Source organism: Oryctolagus cuniculus, chromosome 16 (genome assembly GCF_964237555.1).
Source record: "Oryctolagus cuniculus chromosome 16, mOryCun1.1, whole genome shotgun sequence".
Classification (NCBI taxonomy): Eukaryota; Metazoa; Chordata; class Mammalia; order Lagomorpha; family Leporidae; genus Oryctolagus; species Oryctolagus cuniculus.
The window spans coordinates 2,934,353-2,955,196 of record NC_091447.1 but is presented as its reverse complement, the minus strand read 5'-3'; the positions used below and the strand labels follow the sequence as shown (position 1 = coordinate 2,955,196).

General features: G+C 44.5%; 2 protein-coding genes across 2 annotated transcripts in view; one reads left to right on the top strand and one right to left on the bottom strand.

Annotated features, from left to right (window-relative positions):
• LOC103352529 (translation initiation factor IF-2) overlaps nucleotides 1-17,390 on the top strand; it is a 32,729-nt gene extending 15,339 nt beyond the window's left edge. Inside the window, exon 4 of the mRNA XM_051834435.2 lies at nucleotides 9,747-17,390. The gene's annotated coding sequence lies outside the window, so the exon portion shown is untranslated. The remainder of the gene's footprint in view (nucleotides 1-9,746) is intronic.
• LOC103352222 (serine/threonine-protein kinase MARK2-like) lies at nucleotides 17,387-19,541 on the bottom strand. Its single transcript, XM_008274104.3, has one exon. The coding sequence runs from the start codon at nucleotides 19,036-19,038 to the stop codon at nucleotides 17,422-17,424; it is 1,617 nt and encodes a 538-aa protein (XP_008272326.3). The 5' UTR covers nucleotides 19,039-19,541; the 3' UTR covers nucleotides 17,387-17,421.
• Between the last annotated feature and the right edge of the window lie 1,303 nt (nucleotides 19,542-20,844).

Sequence of the window (20,844 nt, the reverse complement as noted above, 5' to 3'; positions counted from 1 at the left end):
CTCCCTCTCCCTCTCTCTCTCTCTCTCCCCACACACTTCTTCATCATCTCAATTAAAATAAGTAAATAATTTTTAAAATCTCATTACTTACAAGCTAAAACAAAATAACACAGTGGATAGTTCTATATTACCTAGAATTGAAATTTTCCAAATATACACTCATACAAATAGCAAATAAACCTATCAGTTATCTTAAACCTTGGTAAACTTTGTAAACTTTATGAACATGATGAATGAAAAATATAGACTTATAAAATTTTACTTCAACTTAGATTTCCTTGATTTGCATTAAGTTTGAACTACTGTTTTTCTTAGAAATGTCTATTATTGGGTCTATTTCACAAATTTTGGTTATGTTTTTCTTAATGATTTGTGTTATTTATATATTATGAATACTAACTGCAGCCTGCTATCTATGTTGAGAAAATACTTTCTGCTGATCCATTACTCACCTTTTATAAGAGATGTTGAATTGTGTTTATTTATATTTATGAAAGTTTTGTTATTTTTGTTTAAAAATAATACTATTAGAGGGTTTTATTGTTTGTATGCTTTTCATTTAGCTCTTGTTCTATCTCAAATTTATTTTTGTGTGTGTTACAACTAAAAGATTATTCTTTCCTAAACAATAAAAAAGGAGTACTTAGAATAAACTCTCTACATTTAGATATGCAAAATCTCTTCAGTAGCTAACTTAGTATTTGATTGAGTAACTGAAAGTGTGTGCACCAATAGCAGACCAACACACAGATGGCCCTATTTATTTAGAGGTATAGAAACATATACAGGCCGGTGCCGCGGCTCAATAGGCTAATCCTCTGCCTGCGGTGCCGGCACACCGGGTTCTAGTCCCAGTCAGGGCGCCGGATTCTGTCCCGGTTGCCCCTCTTCCAGGCCAGCTCTCTGCTGTGGCCAGGGAGTACAGTGGAGGATGGCCCAAGTCCTTGGGCCCTGCACCCGCATGGGAGACCAGGAGGAAGTACCTGGCTCCTGGTTTCGGATCATCGCAGTGCACTGGCTGCAGTTCGCTGGCCGCGGCAGCCATTGGAGGGTGAACCAGTGGCAAAAGGAAGACCTTTCTCTCTCTCTCTCACTGTCCACTCTGCTTGTCAAAAAAAAAAAAAAAAAAAAAAGAAATACATACAAACCTAACTTAAATGCATGCTTTTTGTAAACATAGATACAGGACTGGTAACAGTGGATGGTGTAGATATTGTTTCATATCTATACATATATGAGATATATATATGTATGTATTTACTTGTTCAGACTACCTCTCCAAAAATTTGAAATTCAAAATGCTCCAGAATCCAAAAATTTTCAGGCACCAATATGATAAGCAGAAAATTCCATAGCAGCCTTCATGTGACAGATAAGCCAAAATGCAGGCACACTGAAACTATTGCAAAAATCAGCTTTAGGCCATGTGTATAAAGTGTGTATGAAACATAAATGAACTCTGTGTTTAGATTTTGGTCTCATTTTGAAAACACTTCATTATTTATAAACAAATATTCCAAAGTTTGAAAAACCTAAAGTGTTAAATGTTTCTGGCCTCAAGCACTCAACCTGTGTGTGTGTGTGTGTGTGTGTGTGAGAGAGAGAGAGAGAGAGAGAGAGAGAAAATTAGATTTTAATGTTCACTTTCTAAAATCAGGTTGAAAATTTTTATCCAAAGTAGGTACTATAAACTTTTAAGAAATAAATATAGTTTCAGCACCTGACAAGAAATTTGTATTTCCAGACATAAAAGAATTTATAAAAAGACATTTACCTATTGAATAGTGTTTACTAGTGTTATGCTTCCGAATAAGAGACTGTATTGACAGCATCAGAGTGAGATTATATTGAGAAAAAAAAACAACACTTAGAAATTTTAGTTACTTTAAGCGGTTAAAATCCTATTTCAATGAATGCTCAACTTAGAATTAAAAGTTCAAATATTGATTTGCATAGGAAATTAGCAATTAAGTATCCATAAAATTAACTTGCACCTGCCAATTTATATGCCAATTAAGTTTGCAGACACCTTAAAAGAAAGTTGTTGAAAATAAAGTTTTTGACATTATTTGACAATAATCTAGGGTAGATGCTTGAAAGTTGACATTTCTGAAGAACTGTATGTGGAGTCATCATGTGAATTTACCCAATAAGCATCCAACCCCAGGGGACATGATGAACCAAGGGCCCAGTGGTTGTCACCAAGTGGACACAGAGGCCAGTTTTCTCACGAGGAGCTCACTGCCCATGATGGGATGCTCACACAGTGCTTAGGAGACCTAGGCCTCCACCTGCGGGCTTTGGCCATGAGGCTTTGCCTCTTCTAAGTGAACTGTGTCACCCACAGGTATGCAGTGCCTGTGAACATGATGTCTTCACTGATGTAAACAAGAGGACTGACCCTCCTTCGGGTGAGCCCCAAATCCAATGAATGATGCCCTCGTAAGGGGAGAGTTTTCACACACCAACCGAGAGTATGCGCATGTGGAGACGGAGACGGACATCAAAACAGTGCACCTGGAAGCCAAGGGAAGCGAAAGATGCCACCATCACAGGAAGACACTTTCAAAGAAGGCAGGCCCTGCGGAAGGCTTGTTTCAACCTTTACACCCTCAGACCTGTGAGAGAATGAATTGTGTTGTAGTTTTAGAATTTGACAAACAGTTCTAAGAAACAAGTGCATCACCTAGCCCTCCTTCCTTTTCTACAAGAACATGATGGGCAGGCAGCTAGTTTGGTCTGTGGATCTGAATAGGCTAGCGGCTAGTTACATCTGTGGATCCAGGTAGGCAAGCAGCTAGTTAGAGCTGCAGAACCCGATGTCAGGAGCCACCACTGCCCTCTCCACCGTGTGTCTGTCAATCAAAAGGTCCGCCTTCCCATGATGCACCGAAACATCCAGGACCTGCGCAAAACGAGGCTATAAAAGGAGCGGAAGGCGGGGGTGGCAAGGGCTGTTTCTGACTTGGAGCTAGTGCCGAGTGGGTGGCTATGGACTTTGGCACGCGAACTTCGGCTGTGAACAGACTGTCCTCACTCTGCCGCCCTTCTGTTCTTGGACAGACCTTGTATCTGCAGGTCGTGGTTTCCCTTTCTTCCCTAGTTTACGGGCAACCCTTTGGCCCATTTGTGTTGTGTGTTTCTCCATGTATGTTTGTCCCCTCGCTGTTCTCATCTTCATGTTTCTGGCTCCGCGGGCAACAGCGGCCTGCATGGAAAGTTGATCCGTCCACTGCCAGATCAGTCAGACTCCATCGTGGTTAACACCGGCGACCTTACGGAGCAACGCCGCCATTCTGTCCCGAGAAGGCATTCCCCTGACACAGCCCGAGCGGGTGTAATTGCACTATCTAATATTCTCCTCAGGGGCCCCAGGCCGTAGAAGACGCAGCACCTGACGTGTAAGCGTGTAACCAAACTGTTCAGTAGCAACACAGGTGTGCCTGATTGGGAAGCTTGGATTTGCGTTTTCCTGCTTGCTACTGAGATGGCGGAGACCCCCTTGCGTGGGTGGGCCAGCAGCATGGGCAGCGGCGACGGACGGAAGCCAGGAACCACGGAGCGACACTTCTGGTGGGAGATGTGGGGGTAGCCCACCAGCGGGAGACTGCCGGACACAGCTGGAGGAGGAGAAATAACCCCAACTGAAAGCCTGGGGACGGGGACCTGTCGGCGTGCACAGGACACGTTTCCATCGGCTGTAGCAGAATGGGTGACATTACTGATGACGCACACTCCGGGGTGCACAGGGAAGCATGACTCGGGTTCTCATTCCGTGTGAAGACCTCAGAGAGAGACAGACACAGTACCTGAGTGTGTGCCCGGTCTCTGCTCAGGCAGATATTTATGTAGTGTGAACAGCAGGCGTTTTCCTGGCTTGGAAAGTTCAAGGCGAGAGTGTTAGATATTGGCCTTAGACCATGGCTCCTTAAGCGTTCAGACATTCTTCAGTCCGAAGGGAAGCGGATGTTACATGGCCACTCAACCCCCTAGTGAATTATTGGAGATAGTCATGGTGACCAAGAGGTTACTTAAGAAATATCAATGCTCAAGAACTCTCATAATCGCCTGATTCTTGGGACAGGAGAGACAGGCCACATATGTCCTTATTTGCCTTCCACAACTCATTTTCTGAGTGAGTTTGAAGCTTCCTATTTGTTCCTTCAGCAATACCTAGTAATGCACAAACAGTTCTGTATTAGATTATTTGTCAATGTTATTTTATGAAGAAATTTAATAAAATTTACTACTCTGCAATCCATTGAGCACTTCCTAACTTAATTGTCATATTCTGCATTTCCTGAGATTTACAATTAAAATTGTGATGAGCCAGACATACAAACTATTCCTTTTGTGACAAGGCAGGTTATTAGCATTTTACGAAAATTACCTGATGTTTTCATTTATAAATTAAAAATTCTTTTAAAAATTAACTTCACTCATCTCTAAGATCTACATTGATGTATGTTAAGTCTGAGTATTTTTCAACTCTATTTCTCTTAATGCTCACCACAAAAAAGATAGTTCAATTTACTATTTATGCCCATGCCAGATCCAGTTAATAAAAAATAATGGCTCTGACATTTTATATTTTCCAAGCATGATCAAATAAGAAATGGTCTCCAGACCAGAGTAAACATTCATTGTGATTATGACATGCTCAGCCTTCCTTATATTATTGTCACTAGTTACCAATATTACTTCCTAAATCTTTAAAACTACATGATTATACCCACTAATGATATCTTGTGCCACTGTTTTTTAAACATAAGTTTAATTGGTAAAAAAGACCAATACAAATATGAGAGACTACATGACAATATGAGGTTATTTTGTGTAATAATTGTTTTCAATATTGAAACAATATTGAATACAATTGTTTTCAATTTCCAGAAAACAATACAGAATCCAAAATCAAAGATTTGTTCTTATTGTACTTGTTTAAAGATAAATTTTTTTAACTTTTATTTAATGAATATAAATTTCCAAAGTACAACTTATGGATTACAATGGCTCCCCCCCCCATACCGTCCCTCCCACCCACAACCCTCCCCTTTCCCACTCCCTCTCCCCTTCCATTCACATCAAGATTCATTTTCAATTATCTTAATATACAGAAGATCAGCTTAGTATACATTAAGTAAGGATTTCAACAGTTTGCTCCCACACAGAAACATAAAGTGAAAAATAATAGATGATTTTTTTTTAATGATGATGAAATCAGATCAAACCTGTTGTCATGTTTAATCCCAGTGAGAGTCAAGTTGGGAATTGATAATTTCTTTTTTTTTTTTTTTTACAGAAGATCAGTTTAGTATACATTAAGTAAAGATTTCAACAGTTTGCACCCCCATAGAAACACAAAGTGAAATATATTGTTTGAGTACTCGTTATAGCATTAAATCTCAATGCACAGCACATTAAGGACAGAGATCCTACATGAGGAGTAAGTGCACAGTGACTCCTCTTGTTGACTTTACCAATTGACACTCCTGTCTATGGCATCAGTAATCTCCCTATGCTCCAGTCATGAGTTTCCAAGGCTATGGAAGCCCTCTGAGTTCTCCGACTCTTATCTTGTTTAGACAAGGTCATAGTCAAAGTGGAGGTTCTCTCCTCCCTTCAGAGAAAGGTACCTCCTTCTTTGAAGACCTGTTTAAAGATAAATTTATCTTTAAATATCTTTTACATTGCCCCACTGGATTGTAAAAGATAAGCTATTCCTGACTAAATCCATCTTTCTTCATGCTCTTTCTCCTGTTTTCTCCTAATTCGTTTGGTGAATGCAGTAGGAACCAATGATATGGAGGCATTAATGACTCTGCGGGAGGTTTTGTAAAGACAATGCATAGTCAATTTTAAAAACCATTCTTTTTTTTTTTTTTTTATCACATTTTCAACACTTTCTCATTAGGTTTCAAATACCAGCCTTGATCACAGGCCGATTAAACAATAATAGTGCTGGAGTGGATGTTGTGGTGCAACAGGCCGATGACTGGGGTGCGTGCATCTCAGTTTGGAATGCCCATTTGTGTTCCAAATGTTATGGCTCTGGCCCAGGTCCCTGCACATACACCTGGGAAGGCCGCAGAAGACAGCCCAAGTACTTGGGTTCCTGCCATGTGTGCATGAAACCCAGAGGGAGTTCCTGCCTCCTGGCTTTGGCCTGGCCCAGCCCCAGCTGTTTTAGCCACTTGGAGAGTGAACCAGTAAATGGAAGATATCTATCTGTCTCTTCTTTTTTCTGTCACTCTCTGCCTTTGAAATAATATATAAGTAAATAAATAAATTATTCTTTAATAAAAAAGAATAGGGAATTATAGTACTGTTAATGGAAACATTTGAAGAAGGAAGAACATTTGTGGTAACATGGATAGCATTTCAAAGTTCCTTCTTCGATGTGTCTTGACCAGTTCAGAGTTGCCTAGATCATCTTTTGACATTTAAATAGCTCTGGGCTTCTTTGTTTGACATCTAAACCTTCCTTGCTTGTATGATTGACCTAATGACATGGAAAACTAATATTTAAGAGTCAGTGTCCTGTAAATAAAATGGAACTAATACCCCCTACTTTAAAACCATGAAGTGAGGGGTATATATTGGGCCTAGCTGCTAAGATGTTTGTTGGGATGTGAGCATCCCATGTTGGAGAATCGGGATTCAAGTCCTGGTTCTGCTCCCAATCACAGCTTTCTGCTCATGCCCACCTTAGTGATGGCTCAATGAAGTGGATCCCTGCCACCCATGTAGAAGAAACAGACTGAGTTCCTCGCTCCCAGTGTCAGCTAGGCCCACATAGCTGTAGCATTTGGGAGAGTGAATCAGATGAGAGCTCTCTTCATACATCTGTGTGTGTGTTCTTCTAGCCCCAAAATGAATAAAATAAATATATAAATAAATAAATTTATATATTGAGAGAAAAATGGCATTATGTATATGAAAGTGCTTTGTCAACTACAGAAAGTTACAAAAATAAATGATATTGCTAGGAGGACATTCAGCTGGAACTATCCAGAGGCGTTTGTATAAATGGAACTTGAAGGCATAGGACTGTAGATTTTTTTTAAAGATGTATTTTTTTAAATTTATTTGACAGATAGAGTTAGACAGGGAGAGAGAGAGAGAGGCAGAGAGAGAAGTCTTCCTTTTTCTGTTGGTTCATCCCCCAAATGGCCACATGGCTGGAGCTATGCCAATCCGAAGCCAGGAGCTAGGTGCTTCCTCCTGGTCTCCCCCGAGGGTGCAGACGCCCAAGCACATGGGCCATCCTCCACTACACTCCTGGGCCACAACAGAGAGCTGGACTGGAAGAGGAACAACTGGGACAGAATCTGATACCCATATGGGATGCTGGCACTGCAGGCGGAGGATTAGCCAAGTGAGCCATGGTGCTGGCCCCTTTATTTATTTATTTGAAAATAAATATTTACTTGAAAGAGAGAGGTCGTCCATCCACTGGTTCACTCCCCAATTGGCCACAACGGCCAGAGCTGCGCTGATCTGAAGCCAGGAGCCAGGAGCTTCTTCCAGGTCTCCCATGTGGGTGCAGGGGCCCAAGGACTTGAGTCATCTTCTGCTTTCCCAGGCCATAGCAGAGAGCTGGATTGGAAGTGGAGCAGCCGGGTCTCAAATAGGCACCCATATAGGATGCCGGTGCTTCAGGCCAGGGCGTTAACCCACTGTGCCACAGCGCCTGCCCCAACACTGTAGATTTTAAAATGTTAGTTGTTTTGGGCCGGCGCTGTGGCACAGTGGGTTAACACCATGGCCTGAATCGCCGGCATCCCGTATGGGCACTGGTTCGAGACCTGGCTACTCCACTTCCAGTCCAGCTCTCTGCTATGGCCTGGAGAAGAAGTGGAAGATGGACCAAGTCCTTGGGCCCCTGCACCCATGTGGGAGACCCAGAGAAGGCTCCTGGCTCCTGCCTTTGGATCAGCGCAGCTCCGGCCGTTGCGGCCAGTTGGGGAGTGAACCATTGGATGGAAGACCTCTTTCTCTCTCTTTGCCTCTCCTTTCTTTGTGTAACTCTGACTTTCAAATGGATAAATAAATAAAAAAAAGACTTGTAATGAAAAAAATAAGTGTTTTTCATTAATTTGTTTTAATTATTTATTTATTTATTTTATCTGAGAGACAGAAAGACACAGACAGCAGGAGATCTGTTATGGGTCACTCCCGTAAGGTGTACAACAGCTGTAGCTCAAGCAAGGAGCCCAGAACTCCATCTAGGTCTCCCTTGTAGACAGCAGACGCCCAAGCACTTGACCCATCACCTGCTGCTTTGCAGGGTGGGCACTAGCGGGAAGCAGGAATCCAAAGTGGAGCTGGGACTCAAACCCAGACACTGACACATGATGCAGATGTCTCAAGCAGTGTCTTAAGCAATGTGCCAAATGCCTGCTCCCCTTCCCCTTATGTTCTTTTGTTTAACACAGTTTTACTAGAAATCTTAGGAGCAATTCACTTCCTCTAGCTAAAAACAGAAGTGAGAGACAAGGAACAGTAGCTAAAGACTGAATCTGAGACACATGAACAATTATGATACCATGGAATGGAAAAGAGGCAGATTAAAAAAAAGAAAAAAAAAAAAAACAGTGAGACAGCATCCACAATGTGAAAGGAAAACAGTGCATGGGCACCAGTGACACCAGACCTAACTGAAATCAGGTCCATCATGGAAAACTACACAAGCGGTGACAGGTACCCAGGTGCTTCTTTGTAGTCAAGAGGCCCTATGCAACAAATTACCATAAAGACAGAGTAAGTCCTACAGATCCAATTACAAATCCGTGAAGATACAGTACTACAGATGCAATTATAAATCTGAAACACACACTTGCCAAATCCAATTGTCTCTCTCTGCACTGCCATGAACCCCTGATGTTGTTATGGATGCTCTCTAGGTTCTCAGCCCTAGACCTGGAGAAGCAGATCCCCACAGAGAGGCAGCATGGACGATCAGAACTTGGAGACAGGAGGCTTTGCTCCTGGTCTGTCGGTCACATCCAGCTACCATAACTAAGCACTTTCAGATGGGCAGTTTGAACAGCAGGATCCAGTTTCTGTGGCTCTGGAGGCCAAAGGTGCCTTCAGGGCTGGCTTCCCCAGGGCCACCATCTTGCTGGATGCTCACGTGGTCTTCCCTGTGCCCACCCACAGAGAGTCTCCTCTTCTTCTTGAAAGGACACTGTCCTGTCAAGTTAGGGCCTGACCCTTAAGAAGATCTGCATCCCAAGTTATCCCACTGGGGGTTAGGACTTCAAAACACAAACTTTGGCAAGGGCACAATACAGTCCCTCTGAAGAGGGCATGGGAGGACTCATGATGGAAGGAAGCTGCTCCCATCTGACTTCGAGGACACTAGCTAGATACTGCCATTGAAAAACTCCCAATACTTCTCTGTGAAGAAAGCAGTAAAAAATGACTCTTTTTTCCTATTGCTGGGTCTAATTAAGATTTCTCTTGTGTTTTCTATCTTTGGCTTTCCCACTTGTTGTCTAACAAAGCTACTGAATTACTTTCCTAAAGGAAGTCAGAGCATTTTACCCTGTTCTTTGGAAACCTCCAATGACTCCCCACTGCTCCAGGGATAAAATTTAACATTTTAATTATTCATTCAGCAGCCTGGCTGAAGCAACCCTCAATAGCCTGGCTTCCACATGCACTGTCAGTCTCTTTAGCGGCTCATCACGGAACAACAAGACTCCTCACTTCTTCTGCAACTCTCCATGCTTTCTTTCTAGGACACTCCTGCTAGTGCTGTCTCTTGGGCCTGACAAGTCCCATCCTCAAGGCTCACCTCCAGAGTCCAGGCCCTCAGCCTTCCTCCGTGAAAAGACATCACTGCCAAAACTCTTCAAGCACTGAACTCTCTGCCTTTCCCTAAATACGCTGAATGCTTAGGGAAGAGGATGCTTTGTGTATATTTCAACCAGCATAGCAAAGTGAAATAAACAACAAAAACCTTTCACATGGAACACGTGTTAAATTGAATGCTTAATTAATGATACCAGGTGGGGAACTGAAAGAGGCCACATAGAACAGTTGGAGATGGTTTGTATGTAAAACCAGACAAAAAATAAATAAAATACCATGGAAAAGTGTACGGGATGTTATTTTTCTCAAGCGGAAGAGCTAGCTTCATTGTATTAAAAGAGAAGAACATGCTTCCTGTGACCACCTATGAAACAGCCTCATAAATGCAATCCAACCAGACTCTTAGTTGCTGGGCACTACAGCATACAGCTCAACCACAAAGAGCACAGATATCAATTTCCTTTTATGGAAAGAAGAAGTAGATGTAAGGGAGAAGCAATGAACCTATGCCCTACCTTCCTTTAACACCCCCCTTTGCAATGTGGCAGAGTAGGAAAGTGTTCTATGAAAAAAATAGTTTATTGTAGTAAAAAAAAAAAAACTGTTCAGAGTTCACACCGAGTATCTTTTCTCAAGAAATTATATAGCAGCACAATTAAAATGAAATACTAATTGCACCAAGAAAAGATGCTAGCTGCAGAAGATAACTCAGGCTTAATAGATTTTCGACTGCCTTTCTTTATTCCAAAGGGGAGAAGTCTTGTAGCCAATAAAGTAAATTTTCTGATCTCCAAATGGATACTTTATCCTCATTCAAGCTGATATTGCAGCGACATCATGAATTTCTCAGACAGCTTTGTGAATCAGCAAAGTATTTCAGAGGACGACACTGCTAAAAGCAAAATCGTTATTTTTTAAGCAGCTTTTAAATGAGTGGAAGAAACATTTCATTCTGGGTCAAGGATGCATTCACTCCAGCAACCTGCAGGAGCAGAGAGGGCTAGATTAGTGGAGAAGGATCAGAACAGTGCTATTCTACCAGCCAATCTCAGATTATAGAGTTTTGCAGGTCAAGTATGTTTGGCTTTTTCTTTTTTAGAATCTATGCCTGTACTTCTTAAACCAAGAGCTAAAACATTAATATTCTAAGAAATGTCACCCTGAATTTCTAAATTACTTTTGAAAAATCATTAACTAACTTGTTCATAGTAAACTTTCAGATCTAGAAGACATTGATTTTCCTTCTGTTTAAGTAAACTAAAAAAAAAAAAAATAGAAAATCAAGGCAAAATAATGCACACTTCCTAAGGCAACCATTCAGTTCACGCCTTGCTCAGTGCCAAGGGCCAGCAGGCTGCTAGGTGCAGGGAGTGCTAGGCCATCCAGACCCTGTCCTTCCCTGTGTTCTTTGTTCCTCCAAAGAACAGTGATTCACAGGCAGTGCACAGTGGTCACAGGCAAAGTTGATTGGACCCAAAACGGGAATTTTTCTCACTTTATTGTCCCCTTGCATTCAGGACTCTGAGTGGCTGCACAAGGTAAAACTGAGATTAAAGTCTGGTGCACAGTCTTAAACAATACATATTTACATTTTAATCAATATTCACATACTGTTTATTAATGTAGATAAGTCTTACATTGGGAACCCTGACTTAAACAATACTGTTTTGTTTGCTAGTTTTTTTCCCCCAGAAACCTTTTATTTAAGGAATAAAAACATCAGGGCTGGCGCTGTGGAGCAGGGGGTTAAAGCCCTGGCCTGAAGCACTAGCATCTCATATGGACACTGGTTCAAGTCCCGGCTGCTCCACTTCTGATCCAGCTCTCTGCTATGGCCTGGGAAAGAAGTGGAGGATGGCTCAAGTCCTTGGGCCCCTGCACCCATGTGGGAGACCAGGAAGAAGCTCCTGGCTCCTGGCTTCAGATCAGTGTAGCTCTGGTCATTGCAGCCATCTGGGGAGTGAACCAGCGGATGGAAGACCTCTCTCTGTCTCTACCTCTCTCTGCCTCTCTCTGTAACTCTATCTTTCAAATAAATAAAATAAATCTTTAAAAAAAGGAATAAAACATGCATTTCATAAATACAACTTTAGGAATACAGTGATTCTGCCCACTGTAGCTACCCTCCCACCCTCCTTCCCCCTCCCTCTCATATTTCCATTCTTATTTTTTACTAAAATATATTTTCAATTACCTTTATATGCATATGATTAACTTTATAATAAGTAAAAAGTTTAACAAATTGTATTAAAAAAAAAAAACTGTTCCTCAACAGCTGAGAAAAGGGCTTTTCAAAGTCATTGCATCTCAAAGTGTTAATTTCACTTCTATAGGTTACATTTTAGGTGTTTTGTTAGTTATCACGGATCAGGGAGAACATATTGTATTTATTTGTCCCTTTGGGAGTGGCTTATTTCATTAAATATGATGTTTTCCAGTTTCATCCATTTTGTTGCAAATGACAGGATTTAACTTTTTTTTATTGCTGTGTGGTATTCTATGGTGTACACATCCCATCATTTCTTTATCCAGTTCAGTTGACAGACATTTGGGTTGATTCTGTACCTTAACTACTGTGAATTGAGCTGCAATAACTATGGGAGTACAGATAACTCTTTGATATGCTGATTTAATTTCCCTTGGGTAAATTCCCAAGAATGGCTGGGTCATATTGTAGATCTATATTCAGATTTTTCAGGTATCTCCATACTGTCTTCCACAGTGACTGTACCATTCTATATTCTGATCAACAGTGGATTATGGTACCTTCTCCCCCACATCCTAGCCAGCATTTGTTGTTGATTTCTGTATGAAAGCCATTCTAATGGGGGTAAGGTGAAACCTCATTGTGGTTTTGATTTGCAATACCCTGACAGCAAATGATCCTGAGCACTTTTTCATGTGTCTGTTGGCCATTTCAATTTCCTCTTTTGAAAAATGCCTGTTTAACACCTTTGCCCGTTTCTTAAATGGGTTTTTTTGTTTTGTTGTTGAATTTCTTGAGCTCTTTATAAATTCTGATTATTAATCTTTTATCAGTTGCATAGTCTACAAATAATTTCATTCTGTCTGCTGCCTCTTGACTTTGCTGTTTCTTCCGCACTGCAGAAGCTTCTCAATTTGATGTAATCCCATTTGTCAATTTTGGTTTTGATTGCCTGTGCCTATGGGGCCTTTTCTAAGAACTATTTGCCTATGCCAATGTCTTGCAGGATTTCCCCAATGTTCTCTAATAATTTGATGATATTTGGTCATAGATTTAGGTCTTTAACACATTTTGAGTGGATTTGTGTGTAAGGTGTAAGGTGCAGGTCTCGCTTCATACTTCTGCATGTGGAGATCCACTTTCCTCAAGACCATTTGTTGAAGATATTGTCCTTGCTCCAGGCATTGATGGTAGCTCCTTTGTCAAAGATAAGTTGATTGTAGATGCATAGATTGATTTCTGGCATTTCTACTCTGTTCCATTGTTCTATCCATCTATTTTTGTACCAGTACAAGGCTGTTTTGATTATAACTGCCCTATAGCATGTTTTGAAAACTGGTATTATGATGCTTCTGGCTTTCTTTTTGTTGTATATGATTGCTTTAGCTATTCGGGATCTCCTGTGTTTTCATATGAATTTCAGCATTTTTTTTCTAGATCTGAGAAGAATGTCTTTGGTATTTTGATTTGGATTGTATTGAATCTATAAATTGCTTTCAGTAGTATGGACATTTTGATGATATTGATTCTTCCAATCCATGAAAATGGGAGATTTTTCTATTTGTTTGTGTCTTCCTCCATTTCTTTTTGTAATGTTTTGTAATTCTCATCGTAGAGATCTTTGAAATCCTTGATTAAATTTATTTCAAGGTATTTGATTTTTTTCATAGATATTGTGAATGAGATTCAACTTAGAAGTTCTTTCTCAGCCATGATATTGTCTGTGTATACAAAGGCTGATGATTTTTCTGTGTTGATATTATATCCTGCCATGTTACCAAACTCTTCTATGAATTACAATAGACTCTTAATGGAGTTTTTGGATTCCCAATATATGGAAGCATGTCATCTGCAAATAGGAATAGTTTGACTTCCTCCTTCCCAATTGTATCCCTTTGATTTCTTGTTCTTGTTTGATGGCTCTGGCTAAAACTTTCAGAACTATACTGAATAGCAATGGTAAGAGTGGGCACCCTGTCTGGTTCCAGAGCTCACTGGGAATGCTTCCAACTTTTCTCCATTCAATAGGTTGCTGGCCATGGGTTTGTCATAAATTGCCTTAATTGTGTTGAGGAATGTTCCTTATATACTCAATTTGCTTAAAGTTTTCATCATGAAAGGGTTGTATTTTATCAAATACTTTCACTGCATCTATTGAGATAACCATATGGCTTTATTTTTCAATTTGTTAATGTGATGTATCACATTGATTGATTTGCGATTGTTGAGCTATTCCTGCATACCTGAGATGAATCTCATTTGGTCTGGGTGAATGATCTTTTGATGTGTTGTTGGATTTGACTGGCTAGTACTTTGTTGAGGATTTTCACATCTGTGTTCATCAGGGAAATTGCTCTGTAGTTCTCTTTATCTATTGTATCTTTTTCATGTTTAGGAATTAAGATGACGCTGGCTTCACAGAAGGAGTTTGGGAGGATTCCCTCTCTTTAAATTGTTTTGAATAGCTTGAGAAGAATTGGAGTTAGTTCTTCTTTAAATATCTGGTAGAATTCAGCAGTCAAACAATCTGGTCCTCATTTCCAGCTTCATTGCATTGTGATAAGAGAAGATGCATGGTATGATGTCAATGTTTTTAATTTGCTGAACTTGCTTTATGGCCTACCATTTGGTCTATCCTAGAGAAAGTTCTATGTACTGGTAAGAAGAATATGTTTTCTGCAACTGTCAGGTCCCTTTGGTCTATAGTGTCAATTATCTGTGTTGCTTCCTTGCTGATTTTCTGTCTGATTGATCTGTCCGTTGCTGAAAATGGAATATTGTAGTCCTCCATTACTATTATATGGGAGTCTATATCTCCCTTTATATTCATTAACATTTATTTTAAGTAGCCAGGTGCCCTATAATTAGGTGTATACAAATTTAATATTGTCACATTTTACTTTTTAATTAATCCCTTAACCACTGCACAGTGGATGAAAGGATTGTTGGTGTCTCTTGGACAGACTTTTGAAGAAAAGCCCAAGTGTATGATTTCTGTAGGTAATACCTGAATCATGATTCCAATCATGGAATCATTTTTGCATGCAGTGCATGTTTAAAGATTCAAAAACAGAAAAGCACTGTTCTCTATAGCAGCACTGAGATATAGTTCATTAGAGCTTAAATAAAATCAAGAGAGGTGTAGGTGTCTGGGGATGTCAAGACCCCACTTGGGATGCACACATGCCATACCTGAGTGGCTAGGTTCTAGTTCTGGCACTACTTTCGATTCCCCATTCCTACTCACACACACTCTGAGAGTCAGCAGGTGAACACCCAAGTTCTTGGGTCCTGACACCCAACATGAGAGACCCAGATGCAGTTCCAAGATTCACGCTTGGTGACCTCAGCCTGCTGGCTTCTCAGAGAGGAAAGAGTACATGCATTGGCCCAGAGGTGGCCCAGGATCTGTGCCAAACAAGGCCGTCCAATGTGTGCAGAGGGAAGGTGGGCAGGGGGGCAGGTGAGTATAGGTCAGTGTCAGAGGAGGAGCTCTATCCTACCCTGAAAAGGACACAGCCTGGCATGGTTTTGAAGGACAGCAATGCTGGGAGTCCACACTTTGGGCTGCTGGGCATAAAGAAAATCCACACCAGGGAACAGACAAGGGTAACAAGCCTGCCACCCCATCCCTGCCTGCTTCTTGTCCCCCAGCCCTGCCCTCAGGGTGAAGGACAATCTCACGTGGATGGGGAGACCCAGGTCTATACCTGGCCATGACCACTGTAGGGCACTGCAAAAGAAAGACTCCCCAGAGAAAGCCCCTGAGGCACTTCCCAAAACTAACCACTGCCTCTCATGGAAATGCAGGTGACTGGGGCATTGGAACTTGCCTGCCAGCCACCAGCCCATCTGGCTGCTGTGTTTCACCATCAATCTCCCTTCTGGTGCCCAGGGTTGAGGGAACCTGAAGGTGGGACATGGTGAAGCCTCCCAGGACTGTTCCAAGCCACAGCTCCCAGGAAGGGAACACATCGGGAGGAAAGGCCCAGCAGCAGCAAGGTTAAGAGAACCAAGCCTCCTGGGGGCACCGCCCAGGCCACCTTTGTGACTCCCAACAGGGCCTGTTTCTTGGGACCTTGTCACTGTGTTGTAGACTTGGGGCAGGTGCACACATGCCAGCAGGACCTGTGTTCCCATTGCACCTCTGACAACAGTAGCCAGGTCACGTATGTGCAGGGAGCTCACACGGAGTGTCTGCGTGTCTGCCTTGGACATGGCTCACAGACTTTGCCAGTGAGGATCACCATGAACCATTTGTCACTCTTGGGGGTGACCTTGAGATTTCTCTGAAGTCACTTCTCCCTGTAACTTCCCTGAGGCCTCCAAGAATGGCCTGACCACCTGCTGAAGCTGGAGCACTCACAGCCCTGATTCTGTGCCAGGAGGAGGCAGAACAGCAAAAGGGCTGTGATCCATCTTGGTGGAGCATCCATGTTACCTTCAGATTTGAAAGACAGGGTTTTTAACTAAGAACTCTCTCCCGTCCCCAGAAACATGGAGGAAAAGACAAACCGGCATTGGGGTGTGGTGTGCTCTGTGTCCACAGCTTCATCAGGTGGAGCCCTAGGGGCCCTCTCCTTGGAAGGCAGCCCCTAACCCTCCTTTAAGTTCACTTCCTTTTGCACAGGTACCTTTGGAAGGCCACGATGAGCCAGGTGACCCAGTGTCCTGAACACTTGCAGAGAAACCCCTGGTACACGGCCCCCTCTGTCCTCAGCTGAACCCAGGCCACAGTTGGAATTCCTGCCCAGCTCCCACCTGTTGCTGTCTGAGTCCACACCTAGCCAATCCCATACACTGTGATGTCAGAGTCCTTGGCCTTCGGGTGGGGTCTTGTTCTCCATTGCCAATTCAGGTGCACATTGGTATGGACACTCTCAGCTCCGCCTCCATGCACATCACTAATGACTAGAACCTCCCTGCTGTGTCACAGATCCATAGACCCTCCTTCCTGTGCAGGAGCAACCAAGCAGGTTTGAGCCTGTCCTTCCCCTCCCTCTACTCCCTTCCCCTCCACAGCCTCTCCCCACCCACTCATCACAAACACCCTACCACCCCTCACCTCCACCCCCCACACTCCACCATCCACCCCCTCCACCTCCCTTCCCTACCCCACCCACCCCCAGTCAGCTTCCGGGAGCCATCCCTCTCTTCTCAGGTCCAGGAGGTCAGCCTGTGTGTCAGCCCCAGAGCAATGAGAGGGGACCGTCCTTGTACAGGGGAGATCCATCTGGTAGTCAACTCCATCCAACCATGCCAAGGTGCACACCAGGACCCAAACACCACACACGACAGTTCCATGGATAAAGCTTAGATTTTTATTGATGAGAAGCACAGAAAAGTCTCAATCAAATGAGAGCCCTCAGGCAGCTCAGCTTGCACACTGAGGCAGGCTACCTGGGGGTCCCCTTTTGGCTGCGGGGGCCAGGGCTGCGGGCTGGGGCCGGCAGGCAGCAGGCACGCAGGAGGAATCTGAGGATGCTCCTGCCAATCCTCCTGCCCAGCCCCTGCCGGCCCTTGCTCGGGACAAAGGCTGATGCTGAGTTCCCAGCCTCCTCAGGCTCAGCTGCTGGGACCTCTGGCACCACCAGGTGCGGACTGCTCCCGAGGCTGGGGGTGGAGGGGGTGGCCACAGGGACGGGCTCGGGGGCTGGGCTGGCACCAGGGCTCCTCTCCTGTAGCTGTCCAGGGAGGGGAGAGGCAAGCACAGGGGCGGACACTGCAGGATCCACCTCCGGCCTGGGCTTCGGCTCTGACTCCGCCTCCAACTCCAGCTCCGGCTCCGGCTGCAACTTGGGCTCCTGCTCGGGCTTCGGCTCCCTGAGGCCCTGAGGCACCAGGGGCTCACAGCTGAGAAGGGCAGGTGCACTGTGGATCTCCCTTGCGGCAGCCTGTGCAAGTGAGCCCCACAAGACGGCAAGGCTGGGCAGCGAGGCCGCTGTCAGACGATTGCTCTGCCAACGGGGCTGCACCTGCTCCAGGCTCCGGGAGTCCAACTGCAGGGACATCCGCCTGGATCTCCCAGGGCCAGATGGCACTGCTGCTCCAGCGCCCTGCAGCAGACCCAGGCCCGCCAGGTACTCCTGGGCCTCTGGGTCCTCCGGAACCCCCAGGGGCTGCACCAGGGTCACCTCCTCGCCCTCGTCTCCCTCAAACCACCATTGCTGGCGGGCAATTTCCGCTGTAGGCCTGTCGTATGGGTCCATGCTGAGCAGCCAACTCAGGAGCTCTTCCAGGGCCGGGCTGGCCGCACACGGGAGCTCGTAGCTCCCCCTCTGGATGCAGTCCCGCAGCTCCACCCGGTCTTCCCCATTGAAAGGCATGGCCCCCGCTAGCATGGTGAAGAGGATGACCCCCAGACTCCAAATGTCTGCTGCAAATGGATCATATGGCTCCCGCTGGAACTCCTCCGGGGCGCTGTACTCCAGGGTCCCGCGGAAGCCCTGCACCAGCTCGCCCTCCGGCAGATGGCAGCTGAGCCCAAAGTCCGCCAGCTTCACGTTGAGCTGAGAGTCCAGCAGCAGGTTCTCCAGCTTGAGATCCCTGTGCGCCACCCGCTGTGCATGGCAGTAGCCCACGGCTGCCAGGATTTGGTCAAACATGACCATGACCTCGGGCTCTGGCAGGCTGCCACGGCTCAACACGTGCTGGAAGAGGTCGCCCCCGTCCATCAGCTCCATCACCAGGCAGTGGTAATGGCCGACGCGACCCACCTCCAGCAGCTGCACGATATTCGGGTGCCTCAGGAGCTGCATGATGCTGGCCTCTTGCATCACTCGCCTGGCGCCGAAAGGGTCCCTCTCGTCTTCCTTGAACAGCTTCGCGGCCACCAGCCGCTGGCTGGACGGCTGGCAGGCCAGCAGCACCCTGCTGAAGCTGCCCCTGCCCAGGACTGACAGAAACTGGAGATCAAGCTGACGGCTGGTGTCGACATCCAGGTCCTCACGGCCTTCCAGGCTGGTGTCCCTAACTACACTCTCTGCTCTGCTCTGGCTAATATTCCTGTCCATAGACGCTAACTAAGGAGCTACCCTAACTACAATAACTAAGAAAATAAAGGGACAACAAGGGGACTACCTGCTGATCTGACTATAGTGGCACACTAGCTATACTAACTACACTAATCACACACAGTGGCAAGACTAAGTCCTATCTAACCAAAACAGAAAACAAAAACCAGAAAAACTCCAAAAAAACAAACACTAAATAGCTACACTAACACTCAGAGATCTAGCAGCACTTTCTAGCTAAAGATGGGGGAAGCCAAAAATGAAAAAAACTGCGAAAAAAAAGACAAAGTGGGCCAAAAAAATAAATAGGTGGAAAAAAACAAACTAAAACAAAATGGGGGGAAGAAAAAACCAAATAGAACAAGAAACAAACAAACAAACAAAACAGCACACCAACACCAACCAACACAAGCGCAAGCAAAGAGGGGTCCAAGCACACAGGTCACCGAAATAGCTCCCTGGTAAAGCGGACAAAAACCTGGGCCACGCAGCCGCTTATATAGGCGTGTGGAATCCTGTCATCACAAGGCTCCTTATGAAGTCAGAGGGAGAAATGGACCAATGGCAGTCCAGCAGGGACTTGCACGAATTTCCATTTCACCACAGTTGGTCTTTATGAAGTCAGAGCCAGGCGGGGACCAATCACAGCCACGGCTAATCCTCAGGCGTTTCCTCAACAAGCTTCCACTTAAAAAAAAAAAAAAAAAAAAAAAGAACTCCAAGATCTTTTGGCTTAGGTTGGTGATACAGATTGATGTTTATTTTTTGAGACAATAAAACATGTAAGATTGGCCGGTGCTGCGGCTCACTAGGCTAATCCTCCACCTAGCAGCGCCGGCACACTGGGTTCTAGTCCCTGTCAGGGTGCCGGATTCTGTCCCGGTTGCCCCTCTTCCAGGCCAGCTCTCTGCTGTGGCCCAGGAGTGCAGTGGAAGATTCCCAAGTGCTTGGGCCCTGCACCCCATGGGAGACCAGGAGAAGCACCTGGCTTCTGGCTTTGAATCAGCGCGGTGCGCCAGCCACAGCGGCCATTGGAGGGTGAACCAATGGTAAAGGAAGACCTTTCTCTCCGTCTCTCTCTCTCTCACTGTCCACTCTGCCTGTCAAAAAAAAAAAAAAAAAGTAAGATGCCCCGATGGCCTTTTCACTTCTCCTTTAAAGTGTGATAAAAAACTGTTGGGTCTTTAAGACCTCCGATTGTCTACACTCAAGATACACGTCCCATTTCCTTGAACCTCTGAATGATAGGTCCCAGAATGATGTTACAACTTCTCTGGCATCCTCATAACCTTGACAAAGTGTTCTGTTGCCCATGACACCATCAGGCACATTATTCAAAACAACAAAACTGAGATGAAGGGATCTTTCATCATCCTCTCCCCCTAAGATCCTCACCAGATTTCTTGTTAGAACCCCTGGAGGACCAGAGGGAGCTCTGGGTGGGTATAGTCCAGGTACGGAGGCCAACCAAGTGTCAGCTGAGAGAGCCGAATTCTCCAAATTGTCCTTAGAAAAGCAGGGAGAAACTGATGCATGTTTGATGTCTCAGGGTTCCTGGGCTGCTCTCACAAAGTGTCTTGAACGGAGTCCTGGATAAAGAACAGAACTTCATTCCTCAGTGTTTGTTCTGCAGGCTGGAAGGTGAAGGTCAGGGCTCCAGCAGACTCGTTGTCTGGAAAGCGCTCCCTCTCTGCTGCTGCTGAGCCTTCTTCAGAGAGAGATGGGAAGATGGAAAGGCTGGTGGTTTGCTGTGGCTGGTTGAAGCCAAGTACATGTGTGGAGAGTGGCGTTGTAGTCCTTAAAAAA

Bases quoted from the DNA above. Each gene is read 5' to 3' on its own strand.
- LOC103352222 (XM_008274104.3), bottom strand. From the start codon at position 19,038: ATGGACAGGAATATTAGCCAGAGCAGAGCAGAGAGTGTAGTTAGGGAC.